General features: G+C 38.2%; 2 protein-coding genes across 2 annotated transcripts in view; one reads left to right on the top strand and one right to left on the bottom strand.

The window, feature by feature from the left end:
• Positions 1-19,831, top strand: part of Hdgfl3 (HDGF like 3) — a 55,584-nt gene extending 35,753 nt beyond the window's left edge. Inside the window, exons 3-6 of the mRNA XM_055623210.1 lie at positions 2,440-2,578; positions 3,050-3,205; positions 9,052-9,198; positions 17,813-19,831. Of these exons, the coding sequence (XP_055479185.1) occupies positions 2,440-2,578; positions 3,050-3,205; positions 9,052-9,198; positions 17,813-17,818 (448 nt within the window). The 3' untranslated portion in view covers positions 17,819-19,831. The remainder of the gene's footprint in view (positions 1-2,439; positions 2,579-3,049; positions 3,206-9,051; positions 9,199-17,812) is intronic.
• The window catches only part of Tm6sf1 (transmembrane 6 superfamily member 1), a 26,261-nt gene continuing 24,326 nt past the window's right edge, over positions 19,438-21,372 (bottom strand). Inside the window, exon 10 of the mRNA XM_055623208.1 lies at positions 19,438-20,619. Coding sequence (XP_055479183.1) covers positions 20,428-20,619 — 192 coding nt within the window. The 3' untranslated portion in view covers positions 19,438-20,427. The remainder of the gene's footprint in view (positions 20,620-21,372) is intronic.

The raw sequence follows: 21,372 nt of genomic DNA, 5'->3' as shown, positions 1-21,372 counted from the left end.
ACAAAAGCCAGAGTAATAATTCCTGTCGTTTTCTTGAAAGTGAACTAGCTACATACAGTGTTTATTTTTTCTTATGTTCATGTTGTTTGTAAAATAAGACTTCAGCTTAGCCCGCTGAGTTCTTGGTTTTAGTTTTGATTATACTCATTTTCCTCCCCCAGTTCTTCCTGTGCCCACACTTCTCTATTCACTCAATTTTGTATCTTCTCTTTTCAAGCCACCGAGAACAATTTGTGCTTCCCAAATATTCTTGGATGTGTGGTCTTCCTGCAGAATGGCTGACTACCAGGGCTACACTCTTAGATAAAACTGTCTTCTCAGGGTCTCATCATAGCCCAGAATGAGTTCAAACTCCTGCCTCCACTTCCCAAATGCCTTAGATGTGTGTATCAGCATGCTTAGTATAAATAGATTTGTTAGGTTTTTTGTTTTTTTTTTTTTAATCAGCTGGATAGTGTGAGAGGTCATTGCTCCACCCAGTCAGAAAATGGAATTTATGAATGACTGTTAACATGTTGACTGAAAAGTTTCAGTTTCATCTTTTGCTGATTTCTAAATTTCTATCTCTAGCTCACAACCTCCTTTAATCTCCAGAGTCATCTTCTAACTTCCTATTTGATATCTTCACATGAATGCCTTAACTGAAACTTTAGATTGTACAGCTTTCTTATTTCCATTCTGAGATCTTAAAGAGAGCCTCAAGTCCAGTTTCTCCATCAAAGGTTCTTTCTTAAGAATGAGTTCTGGTTTTGGCTGTTTCTTCACCAGCTACAATGTACACCCTGCCCAAGTTGCCATCATTGCTTTACTTCAGTAGCCTTCTGCTTCTTCTTGCTTATATCCTTGTACCTAACCTCACTTGGTTTCCAACACAATAGCCAAACGATGCTATTGACACATCTCAGAACCTTTCATGGATTCCCATCTTATTTAGTACCTTTGCAATGACTTCCCAGGCCCTAAATAATCTGTGTCACTAACATGTTACCTCTCTAAGCTTATCCTATGCTGCTGTACTGTTACTCTTTTCACTCTAGCTGCCCTGGCCTCTTTTGTGTTTCTCAGACACATGACCCATGTAACAGCACAGACGGTTCCCACCTCCCTTTTTGGTGATGCCTTCCCCAATCTTTATAGTTAAAATTGTAAAAGTCATCCCTAGTCTATCCACCTATGATGGCTAGTTTTAATTGTCAGTTTGACCCAATCTAGACTCTCCAGGGAGAGCATCAATGAGAGATCATCTAGAGTAAGTTGCTTATGGTTATGTCTGGGAGAGGGGTTCTTAATCGTGTTAATTGAGCTAGAAAGACCTACCCACTGTGTAACACCATTCCCTCAAATGGATTCTGACTACATGAGTGTAGTGAATTGAGCACCACTGTGCATGCATTAATTCATTGCTCTCTGCTCTTGACTGTGGATGTAATGTGTCCAGCTGCTTCAAATCCCCGCCACTTTGACTCTGCTACAATGATGGATGATAACCGAAATTGTAAGCCAAATAAGTCCTTCCTTCCTTAAGTTGCTTTTTTTAAGGGTGTTTTATCACCGAAATAGGAAAAGAAACTTAGACACTGTCCCTATCTGAATAAACAAATATAAGTTTGTTACAGTTTTAATTGTTCTGCTGTCAGCACCTGTACTTCATGAAGGCAGCCGCGTGGCTTGTTCTCTATGGGATTTCAATACAGTTGCATCAATGCCTGGCACAGTATAGGTGTGTGACTGGTGTTTGTCAAACTAATAAATATGTAACCTTAGTTTGAATACAAGTCTCTGAGTGTCAGCCAAAGTGAGCCTCAGTAGTTTGACTCACTCGCTAGAAGAAGATCACAGATGATGCTGTGGACTCTGTTTGGAGTGTACCAGTTGTTGCTTCTTTTTAGTGCTTACAATTAATTTAGAGTAAGATTTAAATTAGATGTGATTTTGCTTACTTGGGTGGGTTGTTCTCTTTTTTCCCCTTGATGCCCAATTTACGGAAATAACATTGGCTAGCTATTCTAAAGTAGTATACAAAATTAAATTATTTTATTCCAGTGTGTAAATTCTTATTATAAATCTCACAAACCCTTACCTACAGCAAGATTAGCATAAATACTACTTTAAAGTGATGATTGAAGCAATCAAAGTAAATAGCTTTAGTTTTACTTGAGTAACTAGAAATTAATTTTAAACAAAGCATATTGTTAATATTTAATGTGAAGTCAAAATAGAACAATCCAGAGTTGCTGGCTTCCATACTCAGATACCCATTTTTATTGCCTTGAAATATGTTTCTAAAGCATCTTGTGATAAGTGCTTTACCCACAGGGTTTATGTATACTTTAAATATGTTTATTGTAATGTGCTCAGACATCATATTTGATCCTGATATTTAAAATACCTGTATTTGAAGGTCAGCCTGTCAGTTTTATTTCTGATCTATCCCTGCAGTGCATTTCTAGGTCCTAAAGACCTTTTCCCATATAAGGAATACAAAGACAAGTTTGGAAAGTCAAACAAACGGAAAGGATTTAATGAAGGATTATGGGAAATTGAAAATAATCCAGGAGTGAAATTTACTGGGTACCAGGTAATAGTCTGCATCACAGTCTCTTGTTGTATCTCATTCTTTGCTTTTAATTCTTATGCATCTTCGTAACGTGTTCTTCATGTTAGTACTTTCCTTCCATTCATTTGAAGCCAGAGTTCTTCTTTGGCTATAGCAGCATTCTTTGATTAAGTACCAACTCTTGCCCAGTAGAGTTTGAATTATGTAGACATTGAAAAATTGACTGTGACAGCTATTGGGTACATTAATTGAATCAGGATTTCACATGCTGCTGAGGTTAGCTTTAATATCTTGGCTTTAAGCAACACCCCTACCTCAGCCTTCCTAGTAGCTGGAATTAGAGATGTGTGCCACTGTGCCTGACTCTCACGGTCCTTTATTTTGAAAATGTTCAAAGTAGGCCAAAGTCTTTGAAATTAAAACATAGTGATTGTTTTTCAGTTTGTGTGCTTGCTCTTTTTTTAAAATGTAATTGGCTATTTTTTTCCTTAGACAATTCAGCAACAGAGCTCTTCAGAAACTGAGGGAGAAGGTGGCAATACTGCAGATGCAAGCAGTGAGGAAGAAGGTGATAGAGTAGAAGATGGAAAAGGCAAAAGAAAGAATGAAAAAGGAGGCTCAAAACGGAAAAAGTCCTACACTTCGAAGGTTACTGAAAATCTCCCTCCTACTATTAATGTTTCCTGCATATTCACTAACGGTGTTCAGATTGGGTGGGGGGTATAGCTCCTTGGCAAAGTACTTGCCTAAAACATGCCATTCAGCCACACCCCCCAACACACAGAGGCAGTAGTATACCAGAGAGAGAGTCAAAAACCCTGAGGTACGAGGGGAGTTACTACTGACTCTTCAAGGCTGACCTGCCCTGAAAGTCTTCCATAGATGCTTAGTTGAAGGAAGAAGGTTAAACATCTAGGCTGAACCAGGTGCTGAATTGAACTGGGTGAGCACGAGTGAGGAATTTCAACTCCATAAAAAGGGAGAGGGGAGACAATAAGAAGTAAATGATGAATGTAAATTATGAAAGGGGTTAGGAAGGAAATGAATGAGAGCAAGAAAGCACATAGTAGGAAAGTGGACAGGCCTTTCTGTGAAGGCAAAGTTTATCCTAAGACTTGAAAGAAGGCTGTAGGAGAGGAGCCTTGTGTGGCAGAGGGAAAGGAACAGAGCAGGAAAAGTGAGAAGGGAAAGGTCTTATTGTGCTTGTAAACTCAGCACAGGCATCTCCAGATGTTGAGTAAGGAAAGACAGGTAATGCTAAATAGTGCAGCCTAGTAAATTACATTAATGAGTTTGGATTTTGTTTCAGTAACATGATGGTAGATTTACAAAAGGAAAGACTAGGTTTGTTACATAGTAGTTTGTTACATAGTAGTTCAAATGTGCAAGAAAAAAATCATGAGATTTGTAAAAATGGTTTGTCCTTTAGAAACTAAAAGCAAGATAAATGGAGCCTTGAAGACCTAAGGTTTGTTACATGATTGAATACTTAAAAAATTACTTGTATTTAGATCCTCGTATTTAGTAGCTGGATATGCTTAGGAAACACCTGAAAAAACAAGTACCAAGAGCTTCTCAGACTATTAAAATTCATTTTTGGCAATCTTTAAAACTCACCTAACACACAGGCAAAATTGTGTGCATGCATTGTTATTTTCTGTGTACCTAACTGTGTCGTTCTCCGTGTACCTATTGATTATGAACACAATTGCTAGGACTGGGGAGGTTGTTCAGGGGGTAAGGTGCTTACTGCACAAGCATGAGGACCAAGTTTGGATCACTCAGCACCCACCTCACATGTGGGCCCGAGTGGCTGTAACCCCTGAGCTGGGCAGCCAGCTGAAACAGGTGATCCTGGAAGGAGCTTGCTGGTCATTCTCACTGGGGGACTCCAGGTTCAGTGAGAGACGCTATCTAAAACTACTAGGTAGATTCAGGCTCTGGGAGTCCATCCATGCTGTGGTAGATAGTCCCATACCCATGAACATGTGGGCCACACTAAATGGGCACAGTGGGTATTAAATATAAAACAGAAGCACAAGCTGGAGAGACGGCTCCGTGGTTAAGAGCGCTGGCTGCTCTTCCCGAGGCCCTGAGCTCAGTTCCCAGCTCTCACAGCAGCTCACAACCATCTGTCGCATCCGTTCCAGGGGATCTGCGCCTCCGCAGGCTCCTGTATACGCATGGTACACATAAATTCACACAAGTACACACACACTTACATAAGAAAAACTAAAAATATTGAAAGCAAGGAAACAGTCAAAAAAGAAGCACACGCACATGCAGTTGGGAGGAAAAAAAGGTGGGGGGTAAGACACATGTGATGCTCATGTATACCGCAATTAGCAAACAAGCAGACAGTTATCATTGATGGAGATAGTTTATAAATGATAAAAAAAGACCTTCCCACTCAGACTGTTTTCTTCCATTGCAGTTATTTTTAGACTGAATTTATTTTAGGTTTCACTTAAACATCCATTTGAGTTATTTTTATTCAGTTGATTGCCTGCTGAGCACCTATGGAATGTATTTGCAACCCTGAATTATGAAAAAGCTACATAAGGCTTTGTAGACTTTTAACAATGGATATGTGACCTTTAAATGTCACTATTTCATTACATGTTTCAAAGATCAACAGTACCAAGACTTATAGTTAGGATGAAGTTAACACTTTACAGCACTAAAGGTGAGAGCTAAAGTTTATCTGCTTAAATGATTGTTTAATCCACAATCAGTTAAAAACTATGTTTAATTTTAAAGATTTATTTATTTAAGTATATCTGCATGTATACCTGCATGCCAGAAGAAGGCATCAGATCATATTAAATGTGATTGTGAGCCAGCCTGCGATTACTGGGAATTAAACTCAGGACATCTGGAAGAGTAGCCAATGCTCTTAACTGCTAAGCTATTTCTCCAACTCGGAACTAGCTCAGTAAACCAGGCTGGCCTCAGATTCACAGAGATCTGCCTACCACTGTCTCCCAAGTGCTTGGATTAAAGGCATGTGTCACTACTCCCCGCTCCCTTTTTTTTTCTGTTGGTCTTTTTGCACTATGCTAGGAATTAAACACAGGCATACTAGGCAAATACTCCACCACCTGAGCTACAGCCCAGCCCAGATTCCAACATATACATTTTCCTATACATTTGTGTGTTGGGGTGGGGTAGGGTGTTTTTTTGTTCTGTTTTTTTTTTTTTTTTCTTGTAGAGAGTCTATTTCTGTAATCTGGGCTAGCCCTGGAGCTCATGGTAGTCTTGCTGCCTCAAACTCCCAAATGATGTGATTACAGGTATGAGCCAAGGAGCCAGTCAGAACTGCAGCTCTTTACTGTCAGTATCACATTTCAAACTTTCATGGGTATCAGAATCCTTTGCAATGTTGTTAACATGTCTTAAGGCCCCCAGAACTGAAATTTCAGAACTTTTAGGAAAGGACGAGGAATCTAGTTTGTCAGTCTGCTGATAGGAATAACACTTGGAGAAACTACTTCCCCTATAATCCTGTTGCTCTCTGGATTCCTACTCTTTTCTTTTTGTTGAATATGGTGAATTTCTCTTAACATTGAGTAGTCCGCCTTTGCACTGGAAAACTAGTAGCCTATAATATCTTCGGTAACATCCATTCTCTTCTATTTATCTAACTTCATTTACCTATGGGGGGAAAAATGCATAATCAAAAAGCCAACATACAGATCTGAAGAAAATTACAGATCTTTTTAACAGTAAGGGTATGGCTGATTCATATTAAGTACTAGCAGATACTAGAAAAATATAGATAAAAAGTATTTTGGGGGGGAGGGTGGGACCGGGAGGGAAGGAGGGAGGGGCTTATGGGGGGATACAAAATGAATAAAGTGTAATTAATAAAAGTTAAATAAAAAATTAAAAAAAGTATTTTGTATGCAAGTGAGTTATGGTTAAGGCTTATCAAATCCTTACAACAATTAACTGATAAGGAGACTGGCAGAGCAATAATTTTAGTTAACAAAGCAACAGTTAGGCATAAAACCAATTTAGGACCACACTGATAAAACAGATGATAAATACCAAACGCACAGGAATTATGATCTGAAGAGCTTCACAGAGTTAGCTTGGCAGCTAGACTTCCTGCTAAGATACTAAATATTGTTACCCATTAGTAGAACTCCAGCGATGCCCTAGCTCCTATTGATGTGAGACTTGGTATGTATATCATGCTAAGTGCCGAGAAGCATAGCTCAGCGTTGCTCACAAACACCCTGCACAGGCATTGGATATATTATGATGTTGTGCATTAGGCCAAGAGTGGCAGATCAGGACTGTTAATTTAGGGTTACTGGATAATGAATTTAGAACATTTCAAGTGCTACATAATTTTTACTAAAATGAAACTTTACCTTTATATTGGCATATGGGATCTTTAACTGAATATGCTTCAAACTTCATTAATAAATCTGTTTTTAACCTATAAGTTAGTATAAATCTGTTTTTAATCTATAAGTTATAACATTTTAAACTAACATTGTGGGCGTGTTTTGTAGTTTTAGTCAAGTAAAATAGAAGCAGTCTAATTACGTTACTATCATGTAACTAAATCTCTTTGTATTTTAGAATTATTTATTTTATGTGTGTATGTTGCCTGCATGTTTGTATGTACAACACGTGTGTATTGCCTGCAGAAACCAAAATAGGGCATTGGATCCTCTGGAACTGGAGTTATGAATGATTATGGGCCATTGTATTGGTGATGTGAAATGAACCCAGGTCTTCTGCAAGTAAGTTCTTTTAAGCAATGAGCCATCTCTTTAGCCCATCTTTGCATTGAAAAAAACCAAAACTAATTATGTATGTAAAGGGCTGGAGAGATGGCTCAGAAGTTAAAAGTACTTACTGTTCTCGTAGAGGAGCAGAGTTTGATCATCACTCACATCAAACTGCTCACAACTGCTGCTTATACCTGCACCCTAGACACACATACATGTGCGCAAACAGAACTAAAATTATTTTAAAAATCTGATTGGATGAGGGGGCTAAAATACACTAATTCATTTCTGAAAGGCCAAAAAATGATTTGGTTGAGTCAGTTTACCTTAGTTTTTTATTTGCAAAGTACTTGAAGTTTAATTTTTTTTTTAATTTCCCTCTCTAGTACATACTACTTTTCCTAGAGAAATGGTTTCATGTAGCCCAGGTTGGACTCAATTCATTATGTAGCCCAGGAATGCCCTTGAACTTGTTATCGTCCGTACTTTATCCCCTGAGGTCTGGGATTACAGACATGGACCCTCATGCCCAGCATATATAGTGCTGGGGAATCCAGCCCAGGGTTTTCTGCATTCTAGGCAAGCACTACTAACTGAGCTATAATCCCAGCCCATGAAACTTTAGAGAAATGTGGATTTAATAGATAAAAAGATAAGCGGGTCAAGTTCAAAACCTATTAAAGGGACTGCATTAGGACAAGCTGCTTAGCTTTCATGTTTTCTACCCAGTGGTCATTCACATGAGCCCATTAGTCATTGTGTATATACTTGAAATTAAACTAATTTTTGACTTAGAAACAAAGAGCACTTACGAGCAGTCATCAAGATCACTCTGGGCAAAGGCACTTTGCCACGAAGCCTGATGACCTGAGTCATCAGGAACCACTTGATTGCAGCAGAGAACTGGCTCCCGCAGGTTGTTCTCTGACTTCCTCACATGCCATGGCGGGTGCATGCACCCACGCAAATGCATACACACAGTAAATAAATATTATTATAAAAAATTCAAAAAAGTCTTTTGAAAGGAAATCTTTAAAAATGCTGCATATCATCATTATAAATAAGACATACAATTGGAGCCATCTTTTCCTAACTTTAATTCTGTTCTGCCAGGTGACTTCGGCTACAAGCTATAGTTTCATTTCAAAATGCAAGATGACAAAGAAAATGACTGGTTAACCAGTATAGCCTTGGTGTTTAGTAATTACTCACAGTTTAAAGATTAAATTGTTTGTGTTGTGCTATGATACAAAAGCTTTGTCAGGATCTTTCTGTTATACCCTGAGCCAGACAGCTGCAAGAGGTATTCTCTGGTGAGTGCCATGTGTTGTCTTAGAAAGTCCACCTCACTTCTCTGGACCTTGGTTTTGTTCCTATAAAATAGTGGCAAAAAAGGAAAGGATGATTTTTGAGCATGCCTTCCAGTGCTAATGTTTGCTAAGGCAGCAAGTACCCAGCCAGTTGTATTTAGTGGTGGGTATGTTTTGTCCAGTTCTTAATGTCGCAGTTCTTACAAGAATTAGGTGGTCATCTAGCCCACATCTGCTTCCTTTCCAGCTAGTTATCTGAGGCCCAGAGAAGTGATCTGTCCGTCATCACCTAGCCCAGCTTCGGCTTGTGTTCTCTCTCTGTACTGTGTCAAGTTGCACAGACCACATACATGCCAGCTCTTTATGCACCTCTCTACTTACATTTGTGCATTTGGAGCTCTGCTTTTGACTCTAATTTTTAACTTGTTTAAATGTTTAGAAGTCTTCTAAACAGTCCCGGAAATCTCCAGGAGATGAAGATGATAAAGACTGCAAAGAAGAGGAAAACAAAAGCAGCTCGGAGGGTGGAGATGCTGGCAATGACACAAGAAACACGACTTCAGACTTGCAGAAAGCTGGTGAAGGGGTGAGGCTGTGCTGATGCTTTCCTTATTTCCTCTTAACCTACAAGACATTTCACCTTGGAATCGGTGTCCATGAATTAGCATTAGTAAACTTGCAGCTTGTGATAGCCATTCACAAAGCCTGAAAGAATGGTCAGATGTTTAGAATCTGAAAACAAGAGAGGGCCATATGGAAAGTACACCTTCCTGGAAAATTGGAGCCCTGACTATTTTTACTACTTTAGCAACTTCAGAGTATTTTAAAGTAGGTTGCAAATAATTGATACTATGAAATTCAACAGTTCTGTTTCATAAAGTCAATGGCATGTCCAAAATTGAATATAAGTGTTCAAGCTACGTTTGAATACTGAAATTTAAAATACACATGTGAACAGATTCACTTATTTTGGTTCTTGTTGACTTTGGCATTATAGGCAGGTCCACACTCATAAAGTGGTAGGAAGATAATTTTTTGTACTTAGGCATTTCCCATAGCATCTTCTCTGTATAGATCACTTGTCTTCAAATAATAACCTATGGAGACTGAGCACGTGAGGGAGAGTGCTTGCCTAACGGTTAGCTCCCAGTACTACACTGATTGAATGTGTGGGTGACTCGTGTACCCATGGGGTACATTGTTACTCTTCTGTTGAACTCTAACTTTGTCTGCTCGTACCTGTTCTTACCTGTCCCAGTTGCCTCTCTGCTTTTTCTTTCTTCACCTAGTTTTCAATCTTACTCTCAAAGTATGATTTTAGTTGTTGTCTTACTCCTGTTACTCAGGTTAGCCTCCCTCAACTTCCTCCTTCTCCCTCCTCTCGGTTTTTGAGACAGGGTCTTGCTGTGTAACCCTGTCTGGCCTAGTTCTCACTATGTAGCTCAGGCTGGCCTCAAATTTATGTTACTCATTTCACCCTCCTGAGGGCTGGGTCGCAGGGTGCATCGCCACTCTTGGCCTATCTTCTTCTCTTGCAGCATTTAATGTCATGGGGGCAGTTTCTCCTTCTGACTGTCCTTACCAGTCACCATTCTCGTCTGCTTCCCTGTTTCCTAGGGCTCTCCTTCTTCAGTCTGTGTGGTACACTTCCTTAAGAATTCCCATATCCATCTTACCAACACTGTTCAGTTTGACTTGTCTCTGTGTACTTCTAATGATGACATTTACTCACCACTATGCTTGTAAAGTTAATTCATTTGCTTATATGAGGCAGAAGATTTAATTTTTTTAGTTAAAAAAGTGATTACTTGGTGGGTGGGGGCTGTCACAGCTTGCAAAGGTGCATGTGTAGAGATCCCAGGACAACTTTTGAAAATCCATACTCTTCACATGAGTCCTAGGGATCCAGCTCAGGTCTTGAACTTAGCAGAGCATGCTTTCCTTACCAAGCCAGCTTGCCAGCCCTTATTCAGTTTTCAATGTTGTATAATGCTCAGTTTATAAAGCATATATAATGCTATATGAATATGCCACAATTTACTTATTTGGACTGTTAATGGGTATTTGGGCTGTTTCTAGCTTGGACAATTTAGAACTATATTGCTATAAGAATTTTTTCTCCTAGTATACATGCTCAAGTTTTTTTAGGTATGTAGCTACAACTGAAAATGCTGAAGTACAAATTTATGGGTTTCATTTTTACCAAGTCACTTTCTGGAGGAATTGGACCATGTATGCTCAGACCAACAGCAAAGCTCCTGTAGTTAACTTGGTGTCATCTGACTTTGATTTTTTACAGTATGTTGGTCTAAAATAATTATTACAGTATGGATTTGTAATGCAGTGCAGTCAATGATAAGATCAAGGTTTCTTATGTTTATCATGTTCCCTATCCATGGTACACATTTCCAGGGTTTTTTGTTTTTTGTTTTTTTCCCGCCTGTTTTCCCTAGACTTTTTTTTTCTAACTGGTTTACAGGGCTTCACTTATTCTGCAGGATACTATTTAATAGTTTGTGTCTTCTCTGTTCACTTTCTTTTTCTTTTAGAGAACATACTTTTTCAATTTTAGTATAGTCATCTTTTCACTTTTATTTTGTGATTTATCATTTTCTGTCTTTAAGCATGATCATTTCAAACATCTTACTGAGACCGTCTGTTACATATCATGGGTTTCTGCCTGGACTCACTTATATTTATTTGGTCAGTTACCCACCCTAAACTATAGTAGCTTTCTACATAATCATAATAGTTCATAAAGTTAATAGCCTGATATTAAATTTATTTAAGTACTTGATACTCATGAGCTATAATAGAATGTCAGAAGGGGCTTTGTCTTCTTGATGCACAAATCTCTTATAAATGGTTCAACAGATGAATTATCAAAAAGAAAAGTTGCTGGAGCTGTGTTCTTTAAAAGGCAGGAAAGCATAAGATGAGCACACGTCGTGAGGGTTATTAGGGCAGAGATGCAGGTTAGTGGGTACTTGGGATGAGAGTTTATAAAAAATTCTTGTGTGGTTGCTTCTGTTTTCTAAGGAAACGGTCACTTGAGGGAATGCGGGCAAAAGTGCTGAAGTTTCACAAGAAAGGAAGTGGTTTAAAAATGTTACTTAGAACAGAAGAGTGAATGGATGAGAAATGAAGGTGGTTGTTGAGGCAGTGGGACTCCTTGGGGCTGGTGGGCACAGGCTTAAAGCAAGCAGTGAGAAGGATTGAGTTTGCTCCATGCAGATGGGGTTGTGCAGGCACAGTGAGGGCAGAGAGTTAATTCAGCTCAAGTACAAGAAAGGAGGTTGAGGCCAGGGATCTGAGTTTGTGGGGGAGGAGGGGCTAACTATAAAAATCTAAAATATGTTCATCTATTAATTAGATTTCTTATGTTCCGTTTTTGTAGTTTCTCATATATTCTAGATACTAATCCCCTGAGAAACGTAGAATTGACAAAGATTTTCCCCCCACAATAGGTTTTCTCTCCACCTCCTTCATCTTTCTCTTTTATTATAACAGGACCTTTTTAATTTTATATAATCCCATTTCTCAATCCTTGGGATTATTTCCTTTTATTTTTTCTCTTCTCTCAAAATCTTGTTTTTCTTTTTTTTAATATATTTTTTTATTTATTACAATTTATTCACTTTGTATCTCAGCTGTAGCCCCACCCTCCTTTCCTCCCAATCCTGCCTTTCCCCCTTTCCTCCTTCCTGTCCTCCCATGCCCCTTCCCCAGTCCATTGATATTGGAGGTCTTCCTTCCCTTCCCTCTGACCCTAGCCTATCAAGTCTCATCAGGACTGTATTTCATAGTCTTCCTCTGTGGCCTGGTCAGGCTGCTCCCTGCTCAGGGGGAGATGATCAAAGAGCCAGCCACTGACTTCATGTCAGAGAGAGTCCCTGTTCCCATTACTATGGAACCCATTTGGACACTGTGCTACCATGGGCTACCTCTTTGCAGGGGGTCCAGGTTATCTCCATGAATGGTCCTTGGTTGGAGTTTCAGTCTCAGAAAAGACCCCTGTACCCAGATACTTTTGTTCTGTTGCTCTCCTTGTGGAGCTCCTGTCCCCTTCAGGTCTTTCTATCTCCCCCTTCTTTCATAAGATTCCCTGCACTCTGCCGAAAGTTTGGCTATGAGTCTCAGCATCCACTTTAATACCCTGCTGGGTAGAGTCTTTCAGAGGCCTTCTGTGGTAGGCTCCTGTCTTGTTCCTTATTTTCACCTTCTTCCAATGTCCATCCCGTTTGCCTTTCTGAATGAAGATTGAACATCTTACCCAGGGTCCTCCTTGTTTAGCTTTATGGGTGTACAGATTTTAGTATGATTATCCTATGTTATATCTAATATCTACTTATAAGTGAGTATATACCATGTATGTCTGCCTCTGGGATACCTCACTCAGGATGATCTTTTCTAGTTCCCACCATTTGCCTGCAAATTTCATGATATCCTTGTTTTCAATTGCTGAGTAGTATTCCATTGTGTAAATGTACCACAATTTCTGTATCCATTCTTGAATTGAGGGACATCTGGGTTGTTTCCAGATTCTGGCTATTACAAATAAAGCTGCTATGAACATGTCCTTGTTATATACTTGAGCATATTTTGGATGTATCCTAGGAGTGGATTATGTCTTATGCTGTTAAAGCTGACAGAAAGTCCTTGCCTATGCTTCTGTCTTAAAATACTTTCCCTGTGTTTTTGTTCACTTTTTAAGGTAAAAATTATTGAGAATTACATACATAAATGTACTTTGATCAGATCTACTTTCCATTTCCTCCCCTATTCCTTACCACCACTTTCCCTTCTCAACTTCACATTCCTTTCTCTCAAGTATTTTCAAAGTATTAGGTCTTATATAAAAGTCTTTGATCTCATTTTGAATTTATTTTATACAGAATTTATTTTATACAGGATGAGATACAGATTTAGTTCTATTTTCCTACAGGTATATATCTGGTTTTCCTAGAACCATTTATTGAATAAGTAGTTTCCTCCTAATACATATTTTTTATAAAAATAAAAATTGGGTGGCTGTGTCTGTGGCTTTATTTCCAGGTCCTCTGTTCTATATTCCATTGGAATGTATATCTGTTTTTGTATTGACACCATGCATATCACTTTCAGTAATGTAACCATTTCAAATATTGATCCCTCCAACACATGAGCAGGGAACCTTTCCATCTCCTGCTTTCCAGTTTCTTTCTTCAGTTTCTTCACTTTTCATTGTGAAGGTCTTCCACCTTTTTGGTTAGATTTATTCCTGGGAATTTTACTTTTCTGATTCTCAGCAAGCTCATTATCAGTGTATAGCAAGTTTTTTTGATTTCTGTATGTTCTTTTTGTATCCTGCTGCTTTGTTAAAAATGTCTTTATGTTCTAAGAATTCGCTGATAAAACTTTTGAGATCTTTTAAGTATCAGATTATCAGCTGCATATAGGGATGATTTCTTCTTTTCCTATTTCTATTTTCTATTTCTAGCCCTATTATTTCTTATGTATAGTAGTGTCTTAAAAGGTAATTGCATTAGGAATCCATCTAGTGTCTTTCTGTTGCTGTAATAAAACACTGACCAAAAGGGTTTATTTGGCTTCCATTTCAGGTCACAGTCCATCATTGAAGGAAGTCAGGGCAGGAACTCAGGCAAGGCAGGAGCTTGGAGAGGAAACCATGGAGGAATGTTGGGTGTTGTCTCCACACATTTGCTTTCACCCTGGTTTGTGGTCAGCTAGCTTCCTTATACAGCCCAGGACCACCTGCCTAAGGATGGTGCTGGTGGCAGTGGGCTGGGCCCTACCACTTCAATCATCAAGCAAGACAGTTGCTCTCAAACATGGCCACAGAAACATGGCCACAGATAATCTGATCTGGGTAATCTTTCATTTGAGACCCTCACATCATTTTAGGCTGTGTCAAGTTGACAGCTAATGCTAATGAGGAATCTGAACTTTTATGTTTTGGTTCAGTAAAATCCGTTAAGACTACTTGGCAGTTCAAATAGTTTTTAACTTGTTTGGAAATACTGGTTTACTACTACAAATACTGATTTATTTTATTATATTTTAATCTTGTTTCTAAGTATCGCTATCTTTTTAGAAGTCTTGAAATGTCAAGGCACTGTCACATGGAGGATTTAGAATTAAAATTTTCACTTAAATAATCAAATTTTATCACTGGCAACAAATACTGTATTTTTTCTATGAATTAGTAAGTCTCTGTTTTTTTTACAAAGTGCCCAATATTAAATCTTTTTCTCGGTGTATAGTAACTACACAGATTCATTACAAAGTTTTCACCCGTGTGTGTGTGTGTGTGTGTGTGTGTATGTGTATGTGTGTGTGTGTATGTGAATATGTATATACATACGCACCTACATGCGTACATACCGTTATATTTACCCAGGCCTGGTCCTTGTTCCCTTTCACCTCCTGCTTATCTCTTTCTTGTTTTAAATCTCAAATCTGTACATGAGAGAAAACAAGCTTTTTTTACTTTCTAGGTCTTGTTTATATCATTTAATACAGTGATCTCTAGTGCCAATCATTTTCCTTCAGACAGCATAATTTCTTTTGACTGGGTAAAACTCGTGTGTGTGTCATGTTTTTTTTATCCTTTTGTAGGCACTTAGCCTGATTCCATAACTGGGCTATTGTAAGTGTCACAATAAACATGGGCATACAAGTACGTACCTCTACTGTATGCTGCTTTTGATTCTTTGTGTGTATATTCAGGATTGGTACACATGATCAGCAGTAATTCTGCCTTGTTGATATTTTTTTCATTTGTGTGCACGTCTGCGTGTGTATGTGCCAGAGGGCAAAATTGAAAATCCTCCATCACTTTCCATTTTGAAAAAGAAGACAGTTTCTCAGTGAACTGATGCTCATGGATTTTGCTAGGTTGGCTGTGTAGTGCCTCTCCCATCTGCTTTCCTCTGCAAGCACTGGTGTTACCAATATTCACTGCCATACACAGCCTCACACAGGTGCTAGGGATCCAAAGTCAGGTCCTCTGGCTGGAGCAGCAAACACTTCAGTCACAGAGCCGTCTCGTCAGCCCTTACTTTTAGTCTTTAGGAGACCCTCCACACAGGTTTCATAGAAGCTCTGCGAGTCTGTCTCCCCAGCAGAGTTAGGGCTCCCTTTTCCATCTGTGTCCTCAGCAGCGTTTGATATGTGTTTTCTTGATTATAGATAGCCATTCCTACTGGGGTGAGATGGACTCTCACTGTAATTTTGATTTTAATCTCACCACTCAACTCACCAAACATACATATCATAATATAAATTTTTATATGAAAAGGGTATTCTGTGAAAAAAATCCTTTTGGCTTCTACCTGCCGTATGTTGGGTATCGTCAGCTTTGCTGTTCTCTAAGGCCTTTTAGCATGTCTAAAATTAAAATAGCTCAAGAAGGACTCTGACTGTACCCTCCACATGCCAGTCAGCATACCCACATAAGGCATGAAACGTGAGCACAGAGCATGAATACCACCCTTGCTCTCTAGGTAGAGGGAGCATCAGGCCTCACAGATACCCAGAGCTCCATGTCCAGTATGTAGACACCATTATGAATTAGAAATTAATGCATGTGAATACAGTAGTTAAACATTTAAAAGTCACAGACTCTGCAGTTGCTCTACAAGCACCCATTTGACAGCACCTTATTTAAAAATAAAGAGGTGTCCTCTTAAAGGTCACATTGGAGACACTGTCTTTTCTGTGCATTGACAGTACTCTTGAGGCGACTGTTGGATCTGCTCCAGAATAGTCTTTAATATTAATTGAGCTGTTAAGTGAATTTTCTGCCAGGATAAACATAGAATTTATTGCCTTTCACATAATATTAATAAAATATACTACTGAAGTTTTTTTTGGTTGATTAACAATTTTTCATGATTTGGGTATTTTCTTCCTTCTAAGAGAGTCCTCCAAAGCTAGTATTTTCATTTATTCATAAATCAGTTACTAGACATTACATTTTTCAAGTTCATAGGTTGTAAACATGACTTTAAAAAAATCGAAGGTCTGCCAGCCTCCTTGATTGGGGTAGGGACAGAGAAAGTAAAATCTGTTTCTGCCCTCCTATGGGAATGGTAAGTGTGATGCCTTTTTTTCTGGTGCTGGTCCTGTGGTGATTTGAATAGGGTAAGTGTGACTGGCTTTGGGTAACTGGGATCATCCACAGGCACATGTGTTGATTGGGTTACTTATAAGATACTCAAGCTGTTTTAGAGGAAAACATATTTGTGGCCCGAGTTCCTTTTTTTTTTTTTTTTTTTGTCCATCCCATGAGAACTAGAAGTAATTAATATATTTAGGTTAATGACACAGAAAACAAAAATAGCACCTCCTTGGGGAAATATAACCTGACACAGTTTAAAGTTGGAATTTAAATTGAAATGTAATTCTTGGTCTGTAAGATGGCTCAGTGGATAAAGTAAGCTGCCACCAAGCCTGATGACCTGAGCCTTGATCCTAACGTGCACACAGCAGGAGAGAACCTGCTGGAGCGTGTTGCCATCTGACCGTCACGTGTGCACTGTGGCATGCACCCACACATGTACAAATGAACACACATTCTAAAGCATAAAATATAAAACTGAATTAAATTTTTGATTGTTTTATGAAACAGGAAATTTTTGTCTTTGTCACATGTATCCCACATGAATTTTAAAAGAAATCTGGACTTTGTTTCTTTTTTTTTCTTCAAAAGTATAAAGTCAGAGAATGGACATACTGATGTTAACTTTTGTACTTTGTTGTGCCATGTGTGCCACAAGTAACTAAAGTTGTAAATATTTTGCCCCTGTGTGTGCCTGTGTGGTTTGCAGCTTTACCCAGCTCACCTTTCTTTCAGACAGTACAGTCCTACATTAGGCGCAGGTTGCCGTTACTTTAGCAGCTTTGTGCATACCAGCAGCAAACATCTCGAGTGGTGGAGCTTGTGACAACAGCACACCTTCCCCCTGTCAGCGAGTAGACAAAGATTCCTCTTCAGGATTTGTTTTTGTGTTTTTAGCAGAACACTAAAACTAGCATTTAACTTTTTGTGGATAAAAAGCAAAGCTTCTTGCTGCCGCCATAAAAGCTGATGCTGTTTCAGACCTCAGAAAAAGCAGTGCTGTGCTCCAGAGGTGTGGACGGCTTCCCGTGTGAGTACCCCAGCTCATCTAAGGCTTGTTTCATTTGCTTTCTTCCAGACCTAACTACCGTAATGAATGCTGCATATTGAGAGACACCACAAGAAGGTTAAATGTTTGATTGTCTCATTCTTGGATTCGATATGAACCAACACAGTCTTTGTTGTCATTGACAGAAGCCCAGTATGTGTGTACATTATTCACATTCCTCTCTGTTCTGTTGAAGAGAAAAAGAGACATTTGAACCTTTTTTAAGGTTACTGACTTAATTTTATGTTACTTGGTTGCATGAAGTTGCCCTTAACCACTAAGAATTATCAAGATTTTTGCACAGACTTCTCCATATCTAGGCTTCTTTGCCAAGGCAGTTCTGGTCATCAGCTTCCCGCCTCTACCCCACCATCAGGAAAATAGTAATTTACTCAGTTAAATAGTAATTCCTATTTTTTAGATGACTGCTCAACATAATACTTCAGGATGGGATTTTCTTTCTAACAGAACCCAAGAACCAACTCCTAGATACACACTGTTGGTATATTGGAGATGAAATTAAAATCATCTTTCAGTTCTAAGGCCATGTGTAAAGTTCGACCATATTGTAAAGTACCTATTCTGTATTAGAAATAGCTAGTTGAAACCTATACTTCTCAAAACTCATGTTGCTGTGTACACAAACTGAGTTTATATGTGAACCTAGTGAGTCTTTTTGTGTTATACCAAAATAAAGCAAGGATTTATTTTTTTCCCAATGCCAATATGATTTGAGCTGATCACTCAAGATGGTCACTTCACACTTGAAAGCTGAAATCAGCAGGAGCACTATGGGAAACTAGACAAAGCATTGACTCTTGAATATAGGCTTTTAAAATAAGCTTTTCTTTTGGAAATAGAATTAGAGTAGGTAACATTCATCCACAAGCCATTATTATGTGTACATTATTGTTGCTATTGTGATAATAGAGTCTTATTTATTTTTATGCCAGCTTATACTGTGAGAACACTTAGTCAATTTGGGTTTCATCAACCCTGCTGTGCTTGTCCTTGGAACATCTTTTGTGTATGTTTAAGGTTTGTAGCTGAAAAGTTTACTGTAAAAAAAAATCAAAGACAAAAAAAATGTATTGTTTTTACAGAATAAATTTATTGGAATGTGTACTGGGAGTAAGGTTTGAGGTTGTAAACAACCGAGTTAGTGTTATTTGGCTTTATACGTGTAATGTGAAATATTAATGTAATTACTATATTAAAGCAAAGATTGACAGCAAGTTGACATTAGAATTAAGTGCAGGTGAAGATTTTTTTTCTGTCATTTTTTTCTTTTTAAATATTCTGGTTGTTAGGTTAGTTGAGGGATGGGAGGGAGTATCAGTAGGATCTGTCTGCACATCTAAGAAAACACCAGCTCAGTGGACCCTACGCTTACATACAGCCTTGTATGCATTCCGTTTTCGTTTGGTTTTCTTATTTTGTTGAAGAACTAATGAAAATGAAGAGAAACTATAAGACCACCTAAAGGCCAGTGTCATTATGTGAAGAAGGTGATGCTGGGGTCTGGAGGTTAAACATACCACTCTCTGAGCCCTTAGGCATACTGAGGAGGCCACTGTGTTTTTCTGTCATGTAGCAATTGATTGTACGCACACAGATTCAAGTATCGAAAGTTCATTAAAAGACAGACTGCCACATCAGGTTTTTAGTATTTTATTTTAAAATTAATGAAATTCATCAAAAGGCCATTGATTACAGTAAAACATATGGAGAATGTATATAACATTTTAAATTGGGACATATAACAGGGTTTGGTTTTGTTTTTTGAGACAGGGTTTCTCTGTAGCCCTGGTTGTCCTGGAACCTTCTCTGTAGACCAGGTTGGCCTCAAACTCATAGATCTGCCAGCCTCTGCCTCCCAAGTGCTAGGATTAAAGGCGTGTGCTGCCACCACCTGGCACAGGTTTCTTAAATAAAAGTTCAAAATTTGTCATGAAAAAATGTATACATGAAATGCTTCAAAGTTAATAAAGTTTATCTTTATAAAACACCAAAAATAATTTTATTGAAGATATACACAGAAACACAAGAAAATTATTGCCAGCCACCAGTAAAACAATTGTTCATTAAGGCAACTAATGAAGTTGATTTGTGTCATTTTAACTATTTAAATTCATAATAAAAGTTTTGACAGCAATAAATAATATGTTTTCCTTGTTGAAGACACTTTAGACAACTTAAAAATATCCTGATGATCTGGTGTGTATATTAAGATTGTCAATGACGCATACATTTCATATGAAGAAGTTATCTCTCCAACCTATAATTGCTGTTTTGAATTATTTCCTATGCATAGTGAATATGGTTAGTCACTTCTGAAGAGTTTCATTTTGTGCTTTTTTTTTTTTAGGCACTAGAGTTGTAATTTTCACACATAATATGTGCAAACAATGTTAAAATCAATGATCACATTCACAAAAAAATTTTGATACTTTTTTTTTAAACAAGCTGTTTCTCAACTTCAGTTTCCCTTCAAAAATGAAAATGTGCCCACACAATAATATTATTTTCACTCACAGAGAAAATAAGCTGCAGAGCAAGAATGTGAATTGTTCATGAGTATTCATGTATGGAAGGGAAGAAAAGTAGAGTTCCATTAACAGGCTCAGAAAGGACGTGAGGTATGTTTACTCCACCTTTTCATCTGCCTTTGTTCTTAGGAAGAACTCAGGGTTGTAGGTGCAACGATAGGCCAAGAGCTGAGGAAGAACTCCATAGGCTATGTTTAACGCTAAAAAAAGGATTTTCGCTTCTTCAGGGACTCTGTAGACATAAGCAGTTCTCGCATGAAGGGAAGCACCGATGTGAGAGAACTGAGCCTGTTTACGTCAAAACAAACCAAAAACGGTGTGAGTATGAGATCTGTTCACTTGGATTAATAATGATTCTGAGGGTCTCACTCAGATAGTGTGCCCTCAAAATCTGACTTAAAGGCAAAATACCGTTAGATAATCCAATCTTAATATATAATCTTCCACTAAATTTAAGGTTGTTCTTGATAAAACTATTCAAATAATGTATCCTTTTCAAAGTGTGGTTTTATCATTTTAGTTGTGTTTTTTAACCTATCCAGTGCCCAATACAAAACATTACTGGCTCAATTCAACAACAACAACAACAACAAATTTTAATAAAATATTCCACTCTTTTAAAATTTGAATTCTAGGAACTCTGACTACATACACAAATTGGGCTCAAATTACAAATAAAGTTAACTTTTAAAATCTAAACTGTAGTTAGTGTAACAAGCTATTTAAAGAGAAGCCCTGAGGACCTCAGTATCATTTATCAGACTGATAACCAGAAGCAAGAGCTCAGAGCCCCATCATCATGTACCTTTGTGTATTTGGTAGGTTCAGCTTAATAACACTATGGTTTGTTGTAAGATACTTGTTAATAGTTTGGCTATGGATAGCAGTATGATAATAAAATGACAACCTTCCAGATCAGGCTGAAATCTACTTAGAATTGTGACTGGTCAGCGTAACTGAAGCTTCAGAGCAGAATGGCAAGCACCCGCCTCTGATTGTGTGTGTGTGTGTGTGTGTGTGTGTGTGTGTGTGTGTGTGTGT

This window comes from Psammomys obesus, unplaced genomic scaffold (assembly GCF_907164565.1).
Source record: "Psammomys obesus unplaced genomic scaffold, mPsaObe1.curated_primary_1811, whole genome shotgun sequence".
Taxonomy (NCBI): domain Eukaryota; kingdom Metazoa; phylum Chordata; class Mammalia; order Rodentia; family Muridae; genus Psammomys; species Psammomys obesus.
The sequence above is the reverse complement of the archived record's forward strand: the minus strand, read 5'-3'. Positions and strand labels throughout refer to the sequence as shown.